Genomic DNA, 27,381 nt, shown 5'->3' with positions numbered 1-27,381 from the left:
TAATTTATAACATCAGCATGTTATCCAGATGGATTTAGATTCCTAAAATGAAAGCTACTCTGGAAAATTATAACTGAACCTGGGTTAAGGTAGGTTAAACTCCTCCTAAAATCAGGTCACGCAGTAGCTGTAAATCAAACTCCCCCAAACCTCTCAAACTGTAATTATTACCCATTACACGCAGATCTTGGCACTGTGTAATCTCCAGAGACACTGGAACACAATAAAATGATTTTGAGGCGAATCACAAGTCATAATGGAGACTTGAACACAATGGTACTGACAGCAGGTTCAGAAGTTAAGTGTTATGGAGAGGAGGCTTTGTTCTTTTTGCTTTACAACAGGATTATCATTTCTGAGGAGCACATTCTTTTGGCTCCTCTGATGATACTGGTCCAAATATAATCTGTTGTTCCATCGAGGGCAGTGGGCACATCCAGGGATGCCTGGCTATGATCGCTACCAAGCAGTGAGCTTTGTCTGCTTGCAAAGAGAGTTCTTGAACACAAAGCCAAAATCCAGCATCAGATATTAATCACCTGGATTCGGGCAATCTCCTTACAGTACTGATCATTCCCTGATTTACCCCTGTGCGTGACTCTAAGAATTCTAGAGCAGCGGTCTTCGTCCAAGCCCCCTAAAGGCAGTGTCACCTCCAAGCAAGTTCCCTCTGACCAGCTCTCTTCACACATATTACAAGAACCAAGCCTATGTGAGTTCATAGGAGGATTTCTGTGCTAGTGAAGAGGGGTAAATAAAAGCTTTCTTTTACTTCCTCAATTTTTGAAATGAATCAGATCTTCACCCTCCCATGCTCTGTTTTAAGCTGAATCCAGGCAGGGTGTGGCAGGACTACTCCAGTCCAGAAGGAAGCAGATGTCACTGCATAAGGTCTAACTGGATGGCTTCTGGCTTTTAAAGACCCTGGTGCAGAACTGGCTAAAACCCCTGAGGGCCTGAATACCCAGCATGGAGGTTCACAACAGAAGGAGTTGAGAGGGAACCGAGAGAAACGTCCCACTACTTTCTGTGTGTGATGCCAGGGCACTCTCTAGAAAAGTACTATTCAACAGAATTTTCTGTGGTGATAGACATGTCTGGGCTGGCCACGTGGAGGCCACTAACCATATGTGGCTACTGAGCACCTGAAATGTGACCAGTGTGACTGAGAGCCTCAAACTTTCATTTTATTTAAAAATTTTTAATTTTTATTTATTTATTTTTATTCTTTGAGAGAAAGCGTGTGCACAAGCAGGGAAGAGATAAAGGGTGAGAGAGGGAGAGAATCCCAAGCAGGCTCCACTCTCAGTCCAGAGCCCCACACAGGGCTTGATCCCATGACCACTAGATCATGAACTGAGCCCAAATCAAGAATTGGACATCCAACCAATGGAGCCACCCAGGAGCCCCAACTTCTAATGTTAATTTTAATTAACTTTGGTATAAAGAGTCACATATAGTTAGTGGCTACCATATTGGACAGCACAACTCTAAACCCCACTGGGATGAAAGCAGACCTCCATGACAGGCCCAGGAAGACTATTTTTTTGCAGAAAAGACTGTGAACAGATATTAAGAAACTTGAAATAACTCACAAATTCTAGCATGGCCCTAGTTGAAAATCAAGTGACAGCAACTACCTCACAGAAGAAGGGCAGTTCTCTGGGATGCCCTTCTCCACAGCTTCCTCCTGGAAAATGCCTACTCATCCTCCAAGATTCAACTCAATAGCATGAAAATAGCATGAAGCTTTCTGACTTCTCCCTGAGCAGTAAGTCAATGTTCCTCTACACCTGCTGAGCACCTGGTTCCCACCTCCACCTGAGACTCACCTGGTCTATCCAGGGTCTCACCTGGTTCCCCCTCCATCCTGGCAGGTGCCATCCACAGCTCTGTCAGCGTACTCACAGCACATTCTACTACTCTGTGTCTCCCTGCCCCATCTCCTTGTGATCTCATGGAGGGCAACTGATTTATTTTCACACTCTCAGCACCTGCTACTTAGAAGATGCCCAGAAAAGAACTAATGAGTAATTCTGTCTTATAATCAAGCCAGAAACTTTCTTCTCTAGGACACTTCTATGCAGCTACTGCCCCTATTGTTATTGGTAGAGCATTGTTATCGGTAGAGACAAGGGATGCCCTCATGTTTCTCTGAAGGACTGCTAACTTTGTTTATATGTGTACATCTGTATGCCCTACTTCCAGAACCTGGAAAATATGTGTTTCTTTTTTTTTTTTATTTATTTTTTATTTTTTTTTTTCAACGTTTTTTATTTCTTTTTGGGACAGAGAGAGACAGAGCATGAACAGGGGAGGGGCAGAGAGAGAGGGAGACACAGAATCGGAAACAGGCTCCAGGCTCTGAGCCATCAGCCCAGGGCCTGACGCGGGGCTCGAACTCACGGACCGCGAGATCGTGACCTGGCTGAAGAAAATATGTGTTTCAAAATCAGATGAAAGGTAACCAAATACCTATAACATGTAGAGTTCTTAATGTCTGCCTGGCACTACTCAAAGGGTGCATTATTTCATTGAATCCTCAAAGCGGCCTGACAGCAGGTACTGTTCCTACTCTCAAATCACAGATGAGAAAATCTGCATCAGAGAGAGCATCATAATGTGTTTAAGGTCACTGAGGTAGGCCAGGAGAAGCGCTGGTCTTGAACCCAGGCAGTTTCACCCCAGAGTCCAGGCTCTCATCCACTCAACCTGAATACTACCCCTGTGCTAGTGTTTCACACTGCTCAACGAGCTTCTATTTACTATTTACTATTTAATTCTCAAACAACTCGAAATAAACAGAACTGGTATTATTATCATCACCACACAGATGGGAAAACTGAAGGAGAGAAGGTATGTGCCCAAGGTTATAGGATCAGTCAGTGATGGTTTCAGGTCTCTTGTCTCTTATTCAAGTATTTTGTTTTTTAACCTCACAGGCTCATGAAGTTTTCCTGAAATTGGTTGAAAGTAAACTACAGTATTTACTTCACACATTTCTCACCCGGGCAACATAAAGAAGATGCATTTTTCAGTGATTACTCAAGTACAGTTGCCTGGATGTAGGAGCAACACATCGGTAACCTCTGCAACCTCCCCTAGGCTCAGGATTCCCATTGCGGAGCACAGAGGGTTTCAGCTTTCTCCTTGAGCAGCATTGGGTCTGCTGAGAGCTGCCTGCAGGCTGCTGCCCTTCCAGAGCTCTGCCAGGTGGCCCTCACTCCTTCTTCTGTCATCTGTCCGGCACTCTCTGCCTCTTGGGCTGCCCAGAAAACCCTGCAAGGAGGGGATGGCACTAAGAAAACTTACATGAAGGAACACATCTCTGCTGTTAAGGTGACATCAAAGTCCCACACTGCAAAGTGCCAAGGTTAGGGGTGAGTAAAGAAAAACTGAGTTTTAGAAGAACTCATTTCCAAGTAGCAACCCTGCCAGACGCAAAGGGCACATGCTATCCATAGGAGGTCTTAAACTTGGATGAGAGCTCTATATTTCCCCCCTTCAGCTCCCTTCCACCTTATGCTTTCTTTAACCCCTTCAGTATTTACAGGAAGTATTTTTGGAGAGGCCCTGGGACCTGCCCTAGATTCTCTATATTGGGGGGGGGGGGGGGGGAGAGATGTATGGTGATGTCGAGCTCTCACCCTTGGGGTCTCAGGCACCTTAGAGGTGAGGAAAAATAGAGCTCTTAAAATATTATTCATGTTTCCTTAATAATTAAAGAATAAAAATCACATAATTTGTTCTTTCATCATTACCTTAATGATTAACACTTATTAACTAGGGCTTACTATGTGTCACATTCAGCTCTAAATATTCACATATATTAACTCATTGAATTGTTAGAATGATCCTATTAAGCAGATGATATCACTGTCTGCATTACACAGACAGAAGATCGGAAGTCACGTGACTTGCCTAAGGCCACACAGCTGGTTGATGGGGCTGGGATTTGACCCCTAAGATGTTCTCTTAACTACTACAACTGCAGCCTCCTTTCCCAGAATAAAGAGTATCCAAATTTTATAAAGAAACCACATGACAACAAAGAAAATTCTGACAACAAAACCATAGGTTAAAAATACTTCTCAAAAGGGGCACCTGGGTGGCTCAGTCAGTCGAGCATCTGACTTTCGCTCAGGTCATGATCTCATGGTTCATGAGTTCGAGCCCCTCATCGGGCACGTTGCTGTCAGCCCACTTCAGATCCTCTGTCCCCCTCTCTCTGCCCCTCTCCCACTCGTGCTTTTTCTCAAAAATAAACATTAAAAAAAATTCTCTAAATACCAGGATCCCCCTTTCCATAAAAAATCTGAAGTCAAACCCCCAAAGCAGGTCACTCTCTTTTGCCGCAGACCCCCCCCGCCCCGGCCCCTCCACCCTTCCCTTGCCTGCTTGGTCCCTCTTGGTCCCTCCAAGAGCACAGTGTGAAATAACACTGGAGTCTGGGCACCAGTAATGGGAAGCTTGGGGTCCCAGGCACATGCAGGCCATGACTCCCAGTGGCTGGCAGCATTAGGATGAGGATAGGTGCATCATTTGTAAAACTCAAGTAAGCAAGGTCTTTGGGGTTAATGGACTATTCTGAACATTAATGGAAATACATACTAATGTTTTTGCAACTGGTTTGCTACACTGGGTAATTTATGAGAAAAGTCAGGGTCTTGGGAAAAAACAAAAACACAACCCACAATGATGCATAGTATTTGCTGCCGAAAAGCTAGCTCTTCTCAAGTCTGAATAAATGTATGTAGCTTTAGCCTCTTTATGTTTTGTCTTCAGTTAGTTTGGAAATCTGAATCCTAGGCAGTCAGACAGGAGAACTATGGAGAATAATTCAAAGTGTTTTGATGCCATTAATGTAGATGAAGACTTCATGCTAAAATGTAGGTGAATTCCCAGGGCTCCTTGCTAAGGCCATGCTGGTTCCTCTCAAGGGTAGGACAGTGGCTGGCAGGGAAGGGGCCTGGACTAGTCCTTCCCTGCCACACTCACACAGGGACATATTCTCGCTGCTGCCTACAGCCTACCCACCCTACGCAGTGTATGAATCATATATGTAAATGAGGCAGTGCTTAGTAAAGGAAGAAACTTGAAAATCTCTTTGTAAGAGGGGGGCAAATTTTGCTGGCTGCACAGTTAAGAAATCTCCACTCCTCGGCAAAATAGTCAAAGGACAGTTTATCACTTATGAGTGCCAATTCGCGTGTTCGTTAAAATTTTAGCCTGAAGGAAATCTTGGGCAGTCTCTGAGACTCTGTCCACACAATCTCTCCTGTTGTATGCACTTGGTCCTCAAGGCCTGTGTGGCAGGGGCTGCAGGCCAGCACATTGCCAAAGGACAGGGACACGGGACTCCACTTGGACAGTTGGCTCTAGGGAACTTAAGTCCCAGACAGCAACTGCCTCCTCAGAAATGGATAGGACTTGCTTTCCAAGGAGAATGAAAATTTGGAGGATGTGTCAGAAATGGAAGCAATCAAAATAGCTGCAGTGTGAACTATATTGAAATCCCACAGATGTTAAAGGGATTTGCTTTTTAAGTAGCTTAAAATATAAAATATTGGGACTGAAGCATTTAGAGGCAGGTTCAGTTATAAACCATGAAAGCAAAAGACATCCACAAGAAACAAATCAGGATGGAAATACTTCATCAACAGTCTAATTATGTTCATATTTGAATAAGGAATGTTCATTACATTTCAGCAGAATAATGATCAACTCTTGATGCTTAAAGCAAATATGTGAATCCTCTAACAACAGAAGCAATTAGAAAATTCCTAAATCAGAAATTTGTTTATACACTTATTGCTAGCTTTTCCCCACCTTCCTATTCCCAGTCCCTGATGAAGTCTAAGCTCCTGAACACTGTCATGTATTAACAGGAGATAGGAAATGCTAATGGAGGGAATGAAGATAGGAGTCTGTGGGTTTCTGAACAGACTTTCAAACTTGTTTTATTTATTTGTTGGCCCTTTGCTCTAAGAAGTGTAAAAAAGCATGCTAGTAAGTACAGATAATTATATATCTACACACTTTGGATACTCCTATTCATGAACCAGAATAAGTAAAATGACTTTGAAGGATGTTAAATTTAGCCAGGAGGACTCTCCAACACTAATCACGAACTTTACGAACTTTCTAGACAATAACGTGTGTTTTAAAGACTGCTAATAGCATTGTGACCAACCAGATGCAAGAAGAAAATGAATAAAAATAAGGACTGTATTTGAGGGTCAAGATAGTCCAACACAATGAAAGGAGGGTGACAAAGAGAGAAGAAAATAATCCTTTTTAAGGAAACAAAACCAAACAGACTTAACTACAGTATACAGGAGATTTAAATTTAGAAAACAGAAGATACGGCTTTAGCAATTCCAGGACTCACTCCCATCTCTCTGCACCTTCCCTCCCAACATCGTGCTCAACCTAAACTGGCAATGTTCTGCTCAAGTTTTCCAAACAACTTTATTCCCTGTTTTGGGGGTGGTTGTTCTTTTGTCCTTCCAAATTCCTGTTGCCTTCTGGGGTGACCTCCTAGGTTCTGGGATTTTTAAGGACAAGCCCTAAATAAATACTTGTCAAAACAGCATAGGACAGTTTTTGCAGTAATAAAGATCTATTTTATTGAAGTGCTACTTATTCTTCATATATGATGCTGTTATGACAGTATTTTGTGGCAAAATTAGAATTCTAAAGAAGAGAAAAGCAGAGAGAACAGGAAGGGTGAATTTACTCTCAAGCTGTTCAGTTCTGGTAAGCCATAACAACAGAAACACTACGCGCCAGGCACTGTTCTAAGCACGTTACATATATTAGCTGATGAACTTTTTTCTTAATGTTTATTCATTTATTTTGAGAGAGAGAGAGAGAGAGAGCGGGCAAATGCCGGAGAGGGCAGAGACCATGGATCATGACCTGAGCCAAAATCAAGAGTTAGACGCTTAACCAACTGAGTCACTCTGGTGCCCCTGATGTACTTTAAAAACAAAACAAAACAAAACAAAAAAACAAAAACCCTACTCTATAGTGTAGATATCATTATCCCCATTTTACAGAGGAGACGAACATACCCAGATCTAGGGGATCTGGTCTTGGAGTCTTGTGCGAAGCCTGTACTATACAGTCGACCCTCAAACAACACAGGGTTGAACTGTATGGTCCACTTATATGTGGGTGGTTTTCAAATAAAAATAGTACTGTATGCATTTTCTCTTCCTTATGATTTTCTTAATAATGTTTTCTCTAGTTTACTTCATTATAAGAATACAGGCATAATACATATACAAAATAACTGTAATGTTATCAGTAAGGCTTCTGGTCAACAGTAGGATATTAGTAGTTAAGTTTCTGGGAAGTCAAAATTTAACTGTGCAAGAAGTTGGCACTCCACCCCCTGCATTGTTCAAGGATCAGTTGTACCCCCTTTCCATGCTAAGAGCCAAGGAAACTCTGTGCTTCTCGGGCTGTATGTTGAAAAAAACATTTTTTTTCTCACATTTATTTATTTTTGAGAGACAGAGAGTGTGAGCAGGGGAGGGGCAGAAAGAGAAGGAGACACAGAATTGGAAGCAGGCTCCAGGCTCTGAGCTGTCAGCAAAGAGCCCAACGCGGGGTTTTGAACCCACGAACTGTAAGATCATGACCTGAGCCAAAGTCAGATGCTTAACCAACTGGGTGCCCCACTGGGGTCTTCATTTTTAAAAGTCAGCTTGAGATATAATTTATATACAATAAAAATTTTCCAATTTTAAGTGTACAAATGATTGATTTTGACAAATGTATACAATTGGGTAACTACTACCACAATAATAATATAGATTGTATTTCTATTACCCCAAACCCTTGTGTCCTTGGGGCATTTTATTAAACATTTGAATGTTACGTATCTGCCTCTTAAAATTCTCCCTGGGATTGAGCAAAATAGTGTCTGGACAAGAATGTGCTTTTTCCTTATTCTCAGAGGTGGGGATGGGGCATACTTATGCTGGGTGAAGATTCCATGACACTTTACATCACCACTGACTGTAAGATTTAGTGAATTAATCCATTTATTGGAGAAACAAATCTCTGTGGTATTACTGTTCACTGATTTAAATTCCAAGTTATATAAAAAACATGACATGGATGTTCCCACTTGTGTTAGTGGTCAGATATGCTGTGACTTTGAAGTAAAATAGATCTGGCTCTGAATACTGCCACTAGTGTTAGAAGTCCAAAAAGAACTTCACATCTTAGTTCCTAGTTCTTATTCTATAAAGTGGAAATAAAAGTTACCTCCTTCAAAGTGTTCAATGTAATGTTTGGCACATATTAGGTCCTCAAAAAATTGCAGCTCTAACAGAATCTTCTGACAAACAATTAGAAATAATAAGAGATTTCAACAGTATTAATGAATTTAAGATCAACATATAAAAACATAATTTCTTTACAGCATCAACAACCAATTATGTAATTTTTAAAAATCCCTTTCAAAACAAAAAAAATTTATATACCTAGAACTAAATCTAGTTTTCCTTTTTTTTTTTTTAAAAAAAGGTGCATGTCCTATATGGGGAATTTATTTAATGATTTAAAAGAAATATAAGAAGAAATTTACTATGTTCATGGATGGAAAAATACAATAATATAAAGATGGCAATTATATCTCCAAATTAATCTACAAATTCAATGAAATTCTATTAAAATTCCCAACAAGCATTTTAAAACTTGATGTGTTGCCCCTAAAAGCCATGTGAACTATGTGGGGCCAAGAAAGACAATTTCAAAGAAATAGGAAGAGGGAGAACTTGTCCTAATAGATATAAAGACATAATATAAGTATATAGTAATTCCCATAAACAGGATCTTGGTATACAACAGCGGGAGCATTACAAATCAGTGGAAAAAGGAAGACTAATGAATGATACTGGGAGAACTGGCTACTCACATGTAGAATAAATTAGGTGTCTATACCATATATCACATACAAAAATAAATTACAGGTGGATTATATATTATACAATAAGCAAAAACCATAAAGGAAAAATAGCTACACTCAACCTCACTGAAATGAAAAACTTCTATGCCTCAAAATGTGCCAAAAATCTAAAATACGTAGTCTAGGAAAAGATATATGCAACCCATATAATTAATAAAGGTTTACTATCCAGAATACATAAAATCCTACAAATTAATATTAAAAACTCAACTGACTAGAAAAATAGTCAAAAGATTATAAGTAATTACAGAACCCCCCTATCCAGGAACCATGGAAGGCTCAGCCTCACTACAAATCAGTGGAAATTAAAATAAGGTGAGGGGCACCTGGGTGGCTTAGTTCGTTAAGTGCCCAACTTTGGCTTAGGTCATGATCTCATGGTCATGGGTTTGAGCCCTGTATCAGGCTCTGTGCTGACAGCTCAGAGCCTGGAGCCTGCTTCAGATTCTGTGTGTGTCTCTCTCTCTCTACCCTTCCCCTGCTCATGCTCTGTCTCTTTGTCTCTCAAAAATAAATAAACGTTAAAAAAATTTTTTAATATAAAAAAAATAAAATAAGGTGATTCCACTTTGGACCCATAAGAACAAGGGAAAATAAAAGTTTGGCAACACCAACCATGGTAAGTATGTAGGAAAACAGAAACTCTTAAAGATTGCTAGTGGGAGTAGAGATTCATATAATCACTTTGGAGGGCATTTGGCAATATTCAATATAATTAAAGATTCATGTAACCTACCCTCCTAGCAATTCCACTTTTAGATATACACCCTGAAGAAATTATCACATATGTGTACAATGAAGTATGTCCAAAAGTATATACCCCACATCATTTTCTGTAATGGCAAAACAAACAAACAAACAAACAAACAAAAAAAAACTATACCAAATATAGAAGGGATGAATGAATAATGATAGTGTGTATAATAACATACAAATATAATTATTAAACACATATAAAGCATTGTATGTTTACACTTTATGTATTATAAATAACATATATTATAATATACTGCACAATAGGTAAAAAAAATGAGCCAGTCTACATTTATAAAAAAGGAAAAATCCAGACAACATAATGTTGGGAGAAAACTCAAGTCGCAGAACAATGCCTGTAACATGATACCATGTAAATGTTAAACACAAGATTGCATGTTTTATAGAAGTATGTATACGTTTAATATATCTTAATATATTTTATAAAAATTCACACACATCTACATATATAATGAGAGTACAAAAATGAGAGAATAAAAATGAAAGGATAATTTCAAAAGAGTGGTTCACCCCCTGGGAGAGAAGTATACAGAATCAAAAAGGCAGTAAAAGAGGGTGCCTTAATTCTTTCAGGCTTTCTTTCCTTTTTTTTTTTTTTTTTAAGTTTATTTATTTATTTGAGACAGAGTGAGAGAGGTGGGGGAGGAGCAGACAGAGAGGAAGAGAGAGAATCCCAAGCAGGTTCCACACTGTTAGAGACATGGGGCTTGATCTCACGAACTGTGAGATCATGACCTGAGCCAAAATCAAGAGCCAGATGCTCAACTGACTGGGCCACCCAGGTGCCCCAGGTTTTATTTCTTATTAAGAAAAATAGATATGAAGTAAATATGGCTTCTAACATTCACTGTACTGTATCCTAGAAAGTAGATATAACATTTGCTACAACGTTGGTCTTAGTCATAGCTTCCTTTGTACTTTTTGTTCAAAATAGTTTATAATAAATTTTTTTTTAAATAAGGAAAGGGAGAAAAATCCTCCATAATGTGGGTAGGCCTCATCCAGTCAGTTGAAGTCCTTAAAAGAACAAAGACTGACCTTGCCTGAGCAAGAATGGATTCTGCCAGTGTTCAGCCTTTGGACTCGAGCTCAGTCTTCCCCGAGTCTCCGGCCGGCTGGCCTACCCAACAGATTTGGGGCCCAGCAAGCCTCCACAGTCACGTGAGTCAGCTCCTCAAGAGGCTGGCCATAGAAGGATCTTCAGGAGAAACAATTGCAGAGGTCCTAAGAGAGGGGTAAGTGTGGTGTGTCAGGGATAGAAGGGAAACGAGTGGTGGAGAGCAATGATCAAGGTAGGGCTCTTCGAGGAATATCATCTGAGATGGGGCCGGAGCAATAATCAGGGGTGGATCAAGCCAGCTTTGTGAGCCCCAGGGAGGAATTTGGGTTGTACTCTCATTGCAGTTTGATTATGTTGAAAACGGGGGACAGCAGAGGAAAGATGGAGACCAGTTAGGAGGCTGATAAAGGAGGGCAGATGAGAGATCAAGATTAGTTATTCACGTGGTGACAAAGTCCAGAACTTTCTCCTACTGAAGGGGCTTAGCAGCAAGGCAAGATGCTCTGGGACATACACTGTAGTTTTCCCAGTCCTCCTAAATGAGTGTGAGTATAAAATTTCCAAATTAGCATGAATTACCTTTGCAGAATATTAAAAAATTAGAAAAACGCCCAGTACAAAATTCCTTCACAAGGCCCTCTGTCAAGACTGCTGGGGCTTCCTAGTATTCTTCATGATTCTGTGGTTGCACAGTGTAGTAAGGTGGCCTACAAATTTGCAGGGAGGTTCTTCCCAGGGAGCAGGTGGGAAAGCATCCTGGGAAGGAGCCAGTGTGTACATCAGCTCCCTGGTCTCCAGGCTACTAGGAAGGAACATGGGAAGTAGCTAAGAGATGTCAGCAAGTCATTCCATCTGGGTCCTAACACCAAACTGAACCATGTAAAAGCTAGAAATGTGCTCTGGCTCTAAGAAAAACTAACAAAAAGTGTAAAAGAACTTGAGAATCTTCAATGGGTTCTCCCACAAGTCCCACATAACCAATGGGACCAAAAGTCCAGTAAAAGTTGAGACCTTGTGGTCTCTGAAAAAAGCTTGCTGAGAGAGAAGTGGGGAGATGGCATATCTAGATGTGCTTGAGATCATCAAAAGATGCTCATGAAGTAGAGTTCAGCACTGCATTTCAGGATCTCTCTTGTACTTGGGATTTTCCAAGCTCTTACATCTAGGAGATCAGACAATATCCTACTTTACTGCCTCTAATACTGGCCCCCATGGACAGATATTCATCTCATCATTATCCCAAGTGAGGAGGGACACCTGAGACAAAGATCTGGCGCCATCACAATGAATGTTAGTGCTCCCCAGGGTCTTGTCCTTGTTCTTCTCTCATCATTCTTCCCAATTCACTCCTGGAAAACCTCATCCCTCCCATGCTTTTCATTAGGTGCTGATAACTCCAATATATTATCTCTAACATTGTTCCATCAATTCAATTTCCAAAGGAATATTTTCATATGACTGCCCCAAAGACATTTCAAACTCATCATATCCCAGATAAGCTCATTGTCTCCCCTCTTCTTTTTGCCCCTTAATCTCCCATCCTCTTGTGGTCTTTCTTCCAGCTGATAGCATGCCACCTTCTGCCTAGCCCCACAAGCCAGAGATCCAGTAGTTTTCATTTCCCTTGTCCTCTACCCACTCATCCTGTCTAAAGCTAATTAAAAGAAAAGGGTAAAAGTGTGACTTCCACAGTGAAAAATTAGCTGACCAAAACAGTAACATAAGAAAGGCAGTTTCTGGAGTGCATGATAATGGAGGAAGATGGTAAACCAATACAAAAGCTACCATCCCATTATTTTAAACAGGGCTCATGAGCAATAAACAATTATATTTTAAAAATATAAGATATTATCCATCTTTATCATAGAAACATGTGAAATTTTGTCTTCTTAAAACAGAAGATAATGACTTACATGACTATTAATATCATATTATTTACATTATACTGTATATTATTTATTTTGCTTATGACTATGATAAATATTTATACAAATGAAAATAAACAAGTAACAATTGCAACTAATAAGTTATTAAAACTCAAGAATTTATTTTTTAATCAAAGCTCCAACTGGATTTTTAGTTCAACTTTGTCTTTCTCACTTTTATCAACTGTTTCAAATAGAACTGCCTGTTAAAGTACCAGGATTTTGAATTACATGAACCAACATTTTCAATGTCTCACTTCCTGCTGTTCAAATGAACTGCCACCCTTGTAATCAGGGATGACAGCATCTTCTGCCCAATGACACAGAAACTACAAAGTACTGATTTCCTCAGTGCTTATCATAAAAAGGAAAAAAGGGGGGGCAATATGAAACAGTGGGGCTAACGTGTAATTGGCCATGCTCTTTCTATTCATCTTTTGACACTGATGTCCCTCTTTCTTCCAATGTCTTCCAAGAAGAATGGGAAGAATGGAGGCTTACGACTCAGTCCTAGGAGGGGGAGGGGCTCCTCAGGGAATGGACAATTACTAAGGCCTAAATTGCCAAAGAACACATATTTTCAAGGAAAGCTAGACAGTTCCATAATGATCTGACTGCAAAAGCAGCCCATTAGCAGAAAGCCTATTACAAATAATATTTTTCTTTTTAGAAGAGTTTGCCATATTATAGGGTTGGGAGCCTATTTTTGTGGATATATTTATGTGTGACATGAATACTAGTTAAACATGATTCAACATGATTCAAACCAATATACCCTTTGCGACAAGTGTGCTCTGTGAGAGAACTTTATTTTTGTCTTAAAGCACTTTTGTTGTACATAGAGCCAATTAGTCCAAATCAACCACAGACATTACAGAAGCAAGCTGAGGCAAGAAGCCCCTTATTTTCTTGAAGTCCAAGAAACTAAGCAGTCAGTGAAATGTGTGCTGGGTACACAGAGGACTTGAATTAATCAAATTTCTAGTGTTAAATGGCTTATTAGGTAATATCTGCTCAGGCTTCAACAAACCCACCTGGCAGCCTTAACTACTTAATGGAAACATAGATCAAAGTAATAGAATTTTTAGGTTAAAGATCATAAAGTTCAATTTCTTCATTTAATAGACGAGGAAAATGAGGCTTAGCTAAATTGACTTGCTACAGAAAAAGATGATTTGCTCAAAGTCACTCAACTGTCAATGGAGAGCTGACCTTTGGATTGCTAAACCAATGCCTTGCCCACCACACCCAAGGGCATATCTGACTCATGGTGGATGGTGGACAACAGGCACTGCCTTTTGAGGGGAGCCCTAGTGTAGGTGACCAGGAGGCACTGTCTTCCCCACCCACCCGGCGGTATTTCATTTGTGGTGATAAATTAGCCCACAGTACATGCAGAGACCACAACCACTGTTTCCTAACTTCATCATGAGTTTGCAACCCACTGAGAAACCTTTGAAAAACTCCTTGTGAAAATAATTTCAAAGGCTCTTCTTGGGCAGCACAAATAAAAGGACGCCTTTATTCTTTTTGCCCTCCTGGTGGATTAGCATAGCTCTGTGCATCGCCAGATGAGGTTCCGTTGAGGGAACCTCTGTACTCACCATGGAACCAGGGAGCTATGGCGTCTGAGGCTTTCTGGTAGCCTGCTCGCAGAGGTAGCTGCTCCTCTTTAAACCACCGAATGATTTCCTCTTGGGCATAGCTGGATGCCATCCTCGTCACTCCCTGATTTCTGTTATTTAGAAAATGTTTTTCAATTTAGATTTAACTAATTTGAAAACAATGCCTTTAGAACTCATATATACCCTATATATATATAATCATGTATATATTATATATATTTGAAAATCTAATTACATGGGCTGAGCTAAAGGGAGGTTATACCCCTAATTACTGCCATCATACAATTCCTTGAGGGCTAGTCAAGAAATAGGAAAGAGGGGCACCTGGGTGGGTTAGTCGGTTGAGCATCTGACTTCGGCCCAGGTCACAATGTGAGTTCAAGCCCCACATTGGGCTCGATGCTGTCAGCATGGACCCCACTTCAAATCCTCTGTCCCCCTCTCTCTGCCCTTCCCCAACTTGTGCTCTCAAAAATAACATTTTAAAAAAATAGGAAGGAACATAAATCTGTCACTTGTCCTTCTGGTCCTGTGGGGCTAGTCATGGCTATGAGCAACTGCTGTGTTAAAACAGAGATTTAATTCATTTTTAATGTGAATAAAAGCTCCATTAACTCCCAGTTAAAATTTGAGAAAATAAGCACTAAAAAGTGAAATACACCCAGCACTACTTTCCTTGGGCCATGTCCTTGCAAACAAAAGAAATCAAATGCAATAAAATAAATTTCCTTCCTAACATTTTCATTATTAAACTTTCTCTTCTTTCTGTTTCCATCTCCCTGACTTGCTTTCTTCTCTCCCACACTTTGAAGAAGTTTGGTTCTGCTAAAGATAGCCTCGGAACTATAAAGTAAAAAGAAAGAAAAATGTATGAAGATTGGTAAAAGAAAAAAAAAGATACAAGCAGCAGAATCATTTTGAAATATATTCAGTAGCAGAACTTAAATTCTGGGATGTAAGTCAATTTCCATTACAAAAGTAACATTGCAATGTAATAAACATATTTCCAAGTCTCACACCACAGCCCACTAATTTTGAGCAGAATTCAGTGTGAAAACAATGAGGAGTTTGGATGAACTACTGGGATACCTGTCATGTAAATTAATGTATGGCTCTTTATGCGTTTTATGGTAACACATGTCACTGTGAGTTACATGTGACATATATGTTAGATGTACATATATGCAGGTACATATTCATATATATACATAAACAGTATTTTGGAGAAAGTAGCCTATAATAGTTGACTTTTTTGGGTATCAGACACTGCACACACATAAGATTACATGATGAGTGCTCTAATTAGCTTTCAAATTAGGTTCTTTTTCTTTGGGAACTCTATGGAGATTAAGCAAAACATCTGAGGACAGCCAATCTCTGTCTTTTCTTGGGCTGGCTCCTAGCTGACCTCGGTCATCACTGTTGTCCCAGCCCAAAACCCATCCATTCTGGCTGCCTCACAAGAAGCATTTCATGCAAGTGTATTAAGTTGGAAAAAATGAGCTAACTGAGCACAGCTCAAAACAAGAATTACCCTTATTAAAGGCCACCTTCATTGCTGTCAATCGCATACACTGTGCTCTGAAAATACTGTGGGTCAGGACGTATTTCAAGGCACAGTCCCACCCTCAAAAGAGCCTGGAGAACGGAGGTAGGTCCACAAACAGCCCTGCTGGGGATCTGTGGTCAATACACAGACAAGCCTGGGCACTGGAAAGGACCCTGTGCAGGATCTCACACCTTTGTGACCTGATCACAGAAGTTTGAGGATACCTGTTTCTGATTGCCTTTCTTGGGTTTTTGTCCATAAGAAAAAAAAATGATTCCCCAAACTGTCACTTTGTAGACGATGATCATTTAGTTCGGGTCCCCAAGTCACAAAATGGAACCTTTTAGTTAAGTAGAAATAATTATAGTAGAGGAAAAGGTTCACCTTCCTATTTCCTCTGAGGTCATAATCTCCCTTAGGAAAAGCCCTGAAGATAACTACTGTCTCCAAGCAAAGAGAGATTTGTTTGCTTTTTATTTCTCCATGTTTGTAACCGAGTATTTTTAGTTTTTATTTCAGAAGGCAAGGCTTTCAGACAGTTCTGTTTCACTCAATCACTATTTGATTTCTCTGGTATATTTTAACTATCACCTTTCTACATATTAGAATACGAAAAAAAATCATATAATATCCAGGAGAAAATAATTTTATAATCAGTTAAGTAACATAAAGGAAAGGGGTTTCTGCTATGATATCATTGTATTTTTCTTCATGGATTTTACAAAACAAATTGTTCTAATTTCCCATAGCCTTGGAGGCAAAGGCACTGTTATGACCAAAAAAGTATTCATTCAACAAAGGAACAGTTACAAAATGTCAACATATGAGCTTGGCTCTGTATCCCAGAACAAGGATTACCATCAAATCTTTAATCCTGAGCAATGAAAACATAACTCTACTGAAGCCATGAAAGTCAGCAAGCCATTAGATTCCTACTTTGATATTGTTTCCTACTAAGAGCAATACTGAGCACTGGTGAAACCCCTGTTGTTTCTGTTTCTCCCCTCATTGGCTCCCCTTCAGCCCAAGGGTGTGGGGGTGCGATAGTAGCATAGGAAGGCACTGAACTCAATGTGCATCCTAAATTACCGGGTATCTTAATTACAACAACTGTGGATATTTTATAGATAAGAATGAGACGAATCCAGACCAGGTATCTCAGGAAGACAGGCTTGGAGAGGAGACTGAATTTAATTTCACAGGCAGCCAGCTGGTCCTTCACTCCCCATGGCTCATCATGCAGTTTGTCTTTAATCAGCCAGTTTCCACCGTTATGCTTAAAGCCATCTGTGTGGCTTCTTACCTAAGAGGCTTTCGAGGGTATCCTGCTGGGGTTAGGAACAGAGGCTTGGGTGGAAGCGGAGGTCTTTTTGGTTTCTGTGGAATGCTTGGGGGGCTTTGTGGTCCCTCACCGCTTCTTCCTTTTTCAGCTGCTAGTGATAACCTCTTGTAGTCTTCCCGCGCTTGTTTAGCCAAAGAGCGTCTCTTCTCATCAGCTGCTTTGGATTTTCGCACTAGGAAAACAAGGCGGGCGGGGAGGGGTGTTGAGAAAGCCCCTGGTCAGCTAACAGAGATGGTGAGAAGACTCAGCTGGTGGAGAGAGCAGTCTCCCAGCAGATTCTGTCATCTGATGATGACAATGAACAATCAGTGTCAACACCTATGACTCACATAGTTCAGGCTTGCATATTCACAACTGCCCAATGTTCACTGCAGACTTCCTATCTTTCTCTGGGAGTTTTAGGACTTTCTAAGAGGGAGAAGGAAGAGGAGGAGGAAAAGAGGAGATAGAAATGGGGTACATGTTTTAGAATTTCCTGCAGTTGGCAAGACCAAGTGGTGAGTCACAGACCAAGTGAGAATTCCAACTGACAGGGGGTCTTTGAATAAAAGAGGTGATGTCACATCCCTCACACACACAGCTCAGGATGTCACCAGCAAAGAGCAGACTATGAGGAACTCCTCAGTGCCGTGGCTCCTGGCTGTGGACAGGATGAAAGAGTGGTGATGTCCACTCCTCAGTCCACAGAGAACTGAACCAAATGTAAATTGGCCTGCCAGAACAAAAAAATAAAATAAAGTGATTCTCACCACAGAGAATGTGTTGATACACATAAAAGCATCCCAAAGTCACCTTTTAATGTTGCTTTGTAAAGCAGAAGGTTTGTTGTTTTGTTTTGCTTTTGTTTTGGCCACACAGTGGTAAAGGACTCTAATGCAGGATGTTAAGACTAATTTTTATTGTGTGTATTTGCACTTCAGCCATTATTGGTCAAACCCTGTTAGGTTTGGCTTTAAAGAGATGCCAAAAATGTTCCATTACGCTAGAATTTCACTGCATAGAAGTGATTGGATCTTGCAAATGTTTTCATTTCACAAAAACTGTCATGTTAATGGTATTCACTGTTATGGAACTGAACACAGTATTCTCCACATCCTGCAAACATTGCCACTCCTGTTCTCTCCCTCAAGTGGTCTCTAGGGATCACCTGGTAGGTAAGCCTTTTTCTGGGTCAGCTGTTTCAAACAAACATTTTCCCCTAGCATCCCTGAGCAGGCTCTGCTCTGCCTTCACCTGCACTGAGCTCTTCCTAAGGAGGTCTATCTTTGGTGGTGCCACCTCTAAAAGGAGTCAGGGTTAGGTGACAGGCATGGGAGGGATGCTGATATATCCAATTGATTATTCCTGGGTTCTTCTATTACCAAGTTGAGTTCAATGTTGAAATTTAGAAAAATACAGGATAACAAGAATTCAAATAAATCTCAGATCCCACCTCTCCAAAAAAAACTAATGTCGACATGTTAATAACCTTCCAGTTCTTTTACTTCATATACTCGAGCATTTTAAAATTGGGATATTTTGGGACACCTGGATGGCTCAGTCAGTTAAGTGTCTGACTCTTGATCTCAGCTCAGGTTATGATTTCAGGGTTGTGAGTTCAAGCCCCATGTTGGGTTGTATGCTGGATGTGAGGCCTACTTAAAAATAAACAAACAAACAAACAAAGGATGTTTTTCATACTATTTTGTAATATTTTTTCTTCTTCAAGTAAAAAAAAGATATAAACATATCCCAAATTCATTAAACACTCTTCTAAAACATGTTTTTTCATAGCTATATACCATTCCATCAAATAGATACGACAGCTGTGATGGTACAAAGATGAAAGGAAAACCTTTCTACTACTGTTCAAAAAGAGACTCATAAACCTTTGTGTAACAACTTAGTAATAATTCTCTCAACAATTTTAAGTGCTTCCTAGTTTGATCGTTTATTAAGAGAAGGAATTGGCCTGGAGAGTCTAAAGTGTTATGGAGGCCCTGAGGTACTCACAAGATGCCTGCCACTCTGAATCTTCTTTCCAGCTTTTATAAATCTGCTTGGTTTTCTCCCCATCTATTTGTTTTAGTTCCTCATCTTGTGTTTTCTTCATGGATTCTTTCTTCTGTTAAAACAACAACAACAGAAACAAACACTAATGACTGACTGGCAGTTTTCTGTGAGGAGGAGAGGTGGAGGAGGGGAGGGAGGAAGGGGGTACAGGGATGGGGAGGGGACTCAGGTTGGTTTCTGTTTAACTCCCTTGCAGCCCCTGGCTAGGCAATTTGTTGTGCAGGAAAAGCTTGGAGTCAGTGATACCTGAAGCTGACTCTACCGCCACCTAGCTGTACAACTGCATGGCCCCTTACCAAACCTCCCTTAGGCTGTCTTCCCCTAAGTATAATTACAATATTAAAACTATTTCGGGGCACCTGGGTGGTTCAGTTGGTTAAACATCTGACTTTAGCTTAGGTCATGATCTCGCGGTTCGAGGGTTTGAGCCCTGCGTCAGGTTCTGTACTGACAGCTCGGAGCTTGGCCTCTGCTTCCAATTCCATGTCTCCCTCTCTCTCTGCCCCTCCCCCACTTGAGTTCTCTCTCTTTCAAAAATAAACTAAAAAAAGAGAGAATAAAATATTTCATAGGGTTATATTGAGGGTTAAATAATATTTAAAAAGTGTCTCCCATAGTGTGTAACACAGTAAGAACTCAATAAATATCCATTTTCCTCAAACACAGCACTTCTCTGTTTTAAGTTGAATTCCCTGAAGTAGTGTGTAAATACTGTTTCATGGCACCAATGTAAACACTCTAGTATCTGACAGGTTCCATAAAAATAACAGTACATTTCTACAGCAATCTTAGCTGTATCTCCATGTGCCCTCGCACCAGTGTGTCTAAAAATGTGGTACTTACACATGATTTTAGGTGACCCAAAAAGGAATATTTTTTTGTATTTTAAAAAAAGCAGAAAAATATTTTTACAAAGCATCATCTTTGAGAAAACATAAAATAAGAAACACAAGTCTTCCTTAAAAAGGGAATTTGCTTTTGTTTATTGTAAAATATACATAATATAAAAATTACCACTGTAACCTTTTTAAAAGTTGTGGCAAAATACAAATAACATAAAAATGACATTAGCCATCATGAAGTGGACAGCTCTATGCACCACTACACTGAAGGAACTCGTTTTTAACGAAAGAGAAACTAATACGCCAAATCACTTAGACCTAAAAAGTACTTTGTTTATTTGGGAACTGCCTCCTGAGTGCCTACAAGAAAACTGAATTTAGCACTTGGTCAGCTAAATAAGAGCCTTGGTCACCTAAATAATGAAATAAGCTGAGAGGGTCAGAAAAGACAGATCATGCTTTGTTCTCCAGCACAAAAATGATAGTTTTTTTTTTCTTTTGTTTTTCTCTATAGAAAGATAAAGGCTTTCTGTTAAGTTATTTCACCCCAACTAAAATATAAACCTTGATGTCACGGAACTTGTTTTCAATCACTGTGGGAAGTCATAAATCACAGTTAATATAGGTGATAATTCATACACTATATTCCACTTCAGATGTAACTCCTTCCTTCCTTCCTTCCTTCCTCCCTTCCTCCCTCCCTCCCTTTCTTTCTTTCTTTCTTTCTTTCTTTCTTTCTTTCTTTCTTTCTTTCTTTTGAGAGTGTGTCTGTGCAAGCAAACAGGAGCGGGACAGGGGGAAAGAAAGAATCCTAAGCAGGTTCCACACTGTCAGTGCGGAGCCCCATATGGGGCTTGATCCCAGAAACGGTGAGATCACGACCTGAGCAAAATTGAGTCAGATGCTTAATTGATTGAGTCAACCAGGCACCCCAAGATGTAACAAAACTTTTGTGTATTTATTATTTTCACTTTTTTTCTTACTTTCATTTCCTGCCTAGAGCTAAGCCTCTGCAGTTTGCCAATATTATAAAAACTAAAACAAACAGACAAAAAGCAGCTTCTGGTGTTTTAAATGACTGTTAGGGGTGCCTAACAGTTACAAGTTGATCCTTACTTCCTATTTCATCTATTTAGAAAACCAAGCCAAACTATCATTTCCTTTTTAGAAGTGTTTGCTGGAAACATGTAGGCCCAGGATGGGGATGGTGAGCCAAGCATGGGAAAATCAAGATAGAGGCTGAGGAGTGAAGGAACAGCAGGGCTGAGGCTGAACACTGGTCCATATGCCCACGGGCTGAGGTTTAAACATGAGGACAGGCAGTTTGATGTCAAAACGTCTCCCACAGAAAGTCTCTCATCCCAGCCTGTTAATGGAAATACTCTCCACAAGTTTCCTCAGAGAGCCTCTCCATTGCCTTTAAAGTGGGAAGGCTCTGTTTTATTACCTTTGTTCTACAGAGAAGCTTGGTAAGTGATCTTTCTGCTCATTCACTCTCTTGAATTCCCATATAATTTCTTAAGTTAGAGAGGGGATGTATCGGCCTATGGCTCTAGGTGTTCTCCTGAGAGGGTGTGAAAACGAATAACTTACATCTTAAAATGTTTGAGAACCACTAATCTAGTCCATTTCCCTTATTTTGGAGACAAGATATTTCAGGCCCAGTCTAAACACTGATGTACCTTAGACCTCAGACCACTTCTCTTTTCCATCTAAACTCACTCTCTAGATGATCTCATCTTTCATCGTGGCTTGAAATAACACCAAGATACCAAATTCCTTACAAGGGTCTACATGATTTCTCAGCACTGATCTCTTTGACCATGTCAAGCGAGCTCTTGCCTTTGTGCTTTTATACTTGCTGTTCCCTCTGCTGGGAACATACTTTACCCCAGTCATCCACATGGCCCCTTCCCTCATTCCTTCAGGTATCCACCAATAGCACCTTTACAGAGTAGCCTTCTCTGACCACCTCTATAAAAAACCAATTCCCACCCTCCCAGCCTTCCTCAGCTCCCTTATCCTGCATCATTTTCCCCCATAGAACTTACGACCATCTGACTTCATAGATGTGTTTGTTGTCTGTCTCCACATCCAGAATATAAGCTTCCTGAGGGTAGGGATTTTATCTATTTTTTCACTGTGTTTCCAAAGCCTGTAACAGTGCCTACCACAGAGGAGAAACTCAGCAGAAATTGGTTGAATAAATACACAGACCCTTTGTCTTTCTCGCTATCATTTGAAATGAAGCAATGTAATCTGGGTAGTGCAACTGAAATTTTCCTTTAGATGCTCTAGAATGGCCTATATTATATCAGCAGTATGCACACCAGGACTATACCACAAAAGTTCATGGCTTCTTGAAGTCTCCACAGGAGCTATCTCAGTTCATGCATGTCCCTGCAGACCAGTCAGGGAATTGACCTCTACTAGAGATCTACTAGATCTGCTAGAGTCTACTAGAATGTGGGCCTTCACCATGACCCCATCTCAGGCCTGTGGTCACTCAGAACCTTCTCTTTACAGCCTCCTATCTTATGCTATGTTTTCAAACTTACTGCGGGTCAAATCCTACCATGGTTTCCAACTGCCAGCCTATGCCCCGTTTATTGTGAAGAATGTATGATACAATGACAATCTAGCATGATGGAGGAAACAGGCTTGGCCTGTAGGAAGAATCCCACGTCTGGGTAGATGTGTGAGAGGTCTGCGTGCCCAAAGGGGCTCCTGGAACACTGGGCATGGACGGCACAAGAGGCTGCTCATCCTGAAGGGACAGGTTCACAGAACCAATGAACACATTAGGAACTTAATCTGAATTCACTATTTCTGCCAAGTTAAATGCTTCATTTATCGCTCTCTGGTGTTGTCTCTGTTTTAGGTCTTCCATGAGGAGTTTAGCAGATATTTCTTGGCATCTGTTCTTTCCATGATACTCAAGACTTTTCCAACCTCCAGATAAACAGGTAAAGATGAATAGCTATGCTCACAAGCTTTTTAAGACAGATTTCACTTTTGCTGCTTTCATTTCTGCATGAGACTAATATATCCATTTGTGAAACATTAGTGGACATGGCTATGCATTTAGCCCCCTGAAGACAGAATGTAAGTCTTTACCTGGTGAAATCCATATGCCTTCATACGATTGATAGAATCTGCCAACATTTGTTGAATATTTCTTGAGGAACTGGAGAATGACTAAAAATTAAATGAAACATGTTTTTATACCATTTAGAACTACAGTGCAGTTTCAGTAGATAATCTGTTAATGCTTCCTTTGTTTCAATGTTCCCTAACCTGCCCCACTCCCATAGATGTATGTACCAAAGCTTTCCACCACCAAAGTCCCTGAGTCCATAATGACTGAGGCAGTAGGTACAGGAGACCTCAGCCTCCCTACTCAGTAGGGGATTATTGCTCAAGACCCTGGAGCTGGTGTTTTGGTCATGACAAGTGGGTTTCTCTTTTTTGTTCCCAGCTGGCCCCAGGGCCCCAGAATGACTTCTAGACATCACCATTACTCCTTAATTTAAATTATCTTCTTCTCTTAATCCCTGCTTTATGTCATCCCCTGTTTTAGTTCAGACCAGAGAAATGCTTTGTCTCTGCCATTTAACTGCATATGCCTTGCTCCCTGTATAGGACTGGAGGCATGACTAGAATATCAGTTTGGTGCTTGGGAGCCCTGCCCACTTTCTCTGTCTGATCACTCTCCTCCCCTCCCCACCTCTCCCACCCCTGTTACCCAGCCCAGTATCTGGCTTTATGCTGCTCTGGATGGATATCCCAAGAGGCAACTCCTGCCAATGGGGTTCCCAGATCCATTGCCCAGATTCCCTAGTGTCACTCCTGCCTGCCACATGCCAACTGCTCTGGCATTGTGACTGAGCTGGCATATCACACGGAGTGTCTCTTAAGGCCAGGTCAGTTACACAGGCCCCTGTCCCCCTGTCCCTGGCCTGATGCAGAGTCTGGGCCAAGTCCCAGTATGAAAAGTCACATGAGCCTCTCACAACCCATATCACCATGATTTATGTGCCCTGTGCCTGAGGACTCACTCCTGAATTTTGGTATCAATCAGAAATTGTCAGTAAATTTTCAGAAAAAGGTTGGTACTGAGATTCAGTGTGGAGCACAAGATATTTTAGGGTCATTACCATGTCATGTAACAAACCAGTGTGACTACCTCAGTTTTATCCCTTATCTCACAGTAGCTACATTGCTTTTCCCAGCTGCCCTAGCAGTTAGGTGTGCCCATGAGAATAAGTTATTTCCAATTTGTGATACCTGGTATTTGCCACTCCTATTCAAGCCCTTAAAACCTCCTTCACGCATTCCTTTCCACTTCCCACTTCCCCCTTCCTTTGGGCTGAAATGGTGATCACAGTCATACTACTACACCTTCAGTCCCTGAGTGACTCTGTGGACCTGGGCCTCCTGAACCAGAACCATTCTTTGAAGTTCTAAGCGAGAAAGATGAACTCCTGTTGTGTTTTGCCTATTGCTTTGTTGGTCTATTTGTTATAAACGTTTAGTCTATTTTAGTTAATAAAACTGGCCATGGCAATTGGTAGTGGCACTCTTCAAGCCCTCTGTTGAGATTTTTTACTAGTCATGGAGAGTGCTATTAATGCTAATTCCACTGAAGGCTACTAGTCATTAAAGGCGCATTATGACCAGGCACTGTGTTAGTAACTTAGTAAGTATTATTTTTATTCCTCAAACACCTATGATGTATGGGCAACACAATACCCAACTATCAGAGGAAGAAACTGAATCTCAGGGGAGTTGTACAGCTTTCTGGCATCATACAGCTGGGTAGTGCCAGAGTTTATACTTTTCCCACTATGTCAACATTGCAATGATAGGAAATGAGTTGTAGGTCAAAAGGTTTCTTTATGCTTATTACTTGGCGAAATAATGACTCCTATAGGTTTCACAATTGCTACCTACCATATTCTATCTCATTTTTATTTTAATATTATAAAAGGATACATAACTGCTCTGGATCTAAAACAGAATAGTACAGTAGCCAGTTCCCTATCTGTGAACAGGTTAGAACTGTTCCAACAGATTTTATACATGTCTGTTCAAAAGTCCAACATGACTTTGAAGAACTTGAATTTGTAGTCTCTGAATAAATTTATTTATTTATTCCTTATTCCACCATAAGGAATGTGAGCTTTAAAAACAGGCCCACTCACCCTTTATTTAATGATATAAGATCTGTGGGACATCATTTTGCAAAAAGGATCAGTTTCTTCTATGTTGAAAATTAGGAGGGGGGCACCTGGGTAGCTCAGTCAGTAAAGCATCCAACTTTGGCTCAGGTCATGATCTCATGTTTTGTGGGTTTGAGCCCTGTGTCAGGCTATGCATTGACAGTGCGGAGCCTGCTTGGGATTCTCTCTCTGTCCTTCCCCCACTCAGGCTCTCTCTCTCTCTTTCAAAATAAATAAATAAATTGAAGAAAAAAAACTTTAAAGAAAAATAAAATTAAGAGACTGGTAACCACCCTCCCTTGTCTGCTCAAGCACTGTACTCAGGTTCTAGCTACGGAACCAGCCACTAGTCTGTGGCAGGACCTGGACCTAGGCAGCCAGCAGAGCTTTGGACTGGGGATTTGTCACCAGCACTCATCCACCCTCAGCCTTTAAGCTTGCAGACTCTCAATTGTTTCCTGAATTAGCTTCAGGCTAACAGGACTTGGACAGGTCTCTTCTAACATATATTCTACTTTGTCAAACCTTTTTCCCCCATCACTTGCCAATTACTATCATCTGCATGGCACTTGAAGCACACTGTGTGAGTTATTCTTTGTCCCTTAGAATTATTTGTCAATTGAATGATTCATCTTATACGCACATACAGCATTGTTTCCTTACCACTTGCTTTTTTTATTATCTTTTTTCCTATATTATCTATCTACCACCAAGGGCAGACCACCCCAAGATGGACTACATTGGCATGAAGGTAATTTTTGAGTTAAAAGCAATCAAAACCCAGCAGATTCAGGAAAAGCTCGTTACCTTCCCACCTCAACTACTTAAAAGAATTTAGATAGAGGTCTTGCTCTAGGAAGAGAGCTGTCACTAGAGATAACTCCATGACACTATGAACTAGGTATAGCAGAGAGAGAGGAATCTAGCAGAGCCTGTTTGATCAATGTCCTCTGTGTCTCATTCTTTCTGAGTGGCCCAGAAAACATTTGTTTTTACCAAACATTTACTCTTTTTTATCATCCTGTGAATTGCAGGAAGTCCCAGACCCCTAGAGCCCCTTTCTCCTTAGTTCAGAATGATGTATACACCACATTTTGCTTGACTGTCTTCAGAATTTCCACATCTGTGTGGGTTTCTCATACATAGGAAATTAAATTTGATTTTCTCCTGTTAGTCTGTCTCAGGTCACTCTGATTCTTATTCTGGCCAGAAGGACCTCGAAGGGCAGAGGAAATCCTTCCCCGACACCAGCATTTCAACATTCTCACTGCTTTTGCACTTATCAGAAATGATGGGGTTATTAATACTCTTAAGATAATTCAAAATTGGGAGCACCTGGGTGGCTCAGTCGGCTGAGCGTCCAACTTCAGCTCAGGCCATGATCTCACAGTTCCTGAGTTCGAGCCTCACGTCAGGCTTTGTGCTGACAGCTTGGAGCATGGAGCCTGCTTCAGATTCTGTGTCTCCCTCTCTCTCTCTGCCCTCCCCACTCATGGTCTGTCTCTCTCTCTGTCTCCCAAAAATGAATAAATGTTAAAAAAAAAAAAAAAACAAAAAAAGATAATTCAAAACTAAGCACAGACAAATGAGCCAGACAATGAAATGGACCGGAACTGAAGGGATAATGTGACCATCAGCACCATCTGCTGGTGCCATCAGATTTGACATCCTTTCTTTGTCACAAGTTTTAGGTTCTGTTTTCAGTATACCAAAGCTCTGAGTTGGTTCTTGAGTAGAGGAGTCAGAGCATAAATAATTTCAATTAGTTTAACAACCACCCAGTTAATAACTACCTGATATTTCTACTGAAGTACTTCTATATGTCTAAAATATATGGTAAACTCTAAAAACTCTTCACATATACCAAGAACCACATAAAAAAATTCTAGTTCTCAAGGTGAACCAAGATTTGCCATTATTCCAAAGTGCTAAAATAATATGAAGAACTAATGAGGACTTGTATAGAATGGGTTCATTCAGATACACTTACCCATTCTACAAATCCAT

General features: G+C 40.6%; 1 protein-coding gene across 4 annotated transcripts in view; it reads right to left on the bottom strand.

The window, feature by feature from the left end:
• SH2D4A (SH2 domain containing 4A) overlaps positions 1-27,381 on the bottom strand; it is a 64,238-nt gene that overhangs the window by 6,085 nt on the left and 30,772 nt on the right. For 3 of the 4 annotated variants that reach the window (XM_047856859.1, XM_047856861.1, XM_047856860.1), the window contains exons 5-8: positions 23,270-23,350; positions 19,251-19,362; positions 17,220-17,430; positions 14,347-14,477 (exon numbers count right to left, since the gene is read on the bottom strand). In XM_047856859.1, coding sequence (XP_047712815.1) covers positions 14,347-14,477; positions 17,220-17,430; positions 19,251-19,362; positions 23,270-23,350 — 535 coding nt within the window. The remainder of the gene's footprint in view (positions 1-14,346; positions 14,478-17,219; positions 17,431-19,250; positions 19,363-23,269; positions 23,351-27,381) is intronic. The other variant, XM_047856862.1, reaches the window with a different exon arrangement.

Source organism: Prionailurus viverrinus, chromosome B1 (genome assembly GCF_022837055.1).
Source record: "Prionailurus viverrinus isolate Anna chromosome B1, UM_Priviv_1.0, whole genome shotgun sequence".
NCBI lineage: Eukaryota > Metazoa > Chordata > Mammalia > Carnivora > Felidae > Prionailurus > Prionailurus viverrinus.
This window is presented reverse-complemented; position numbering and strand designations above follow the sequence as displayed.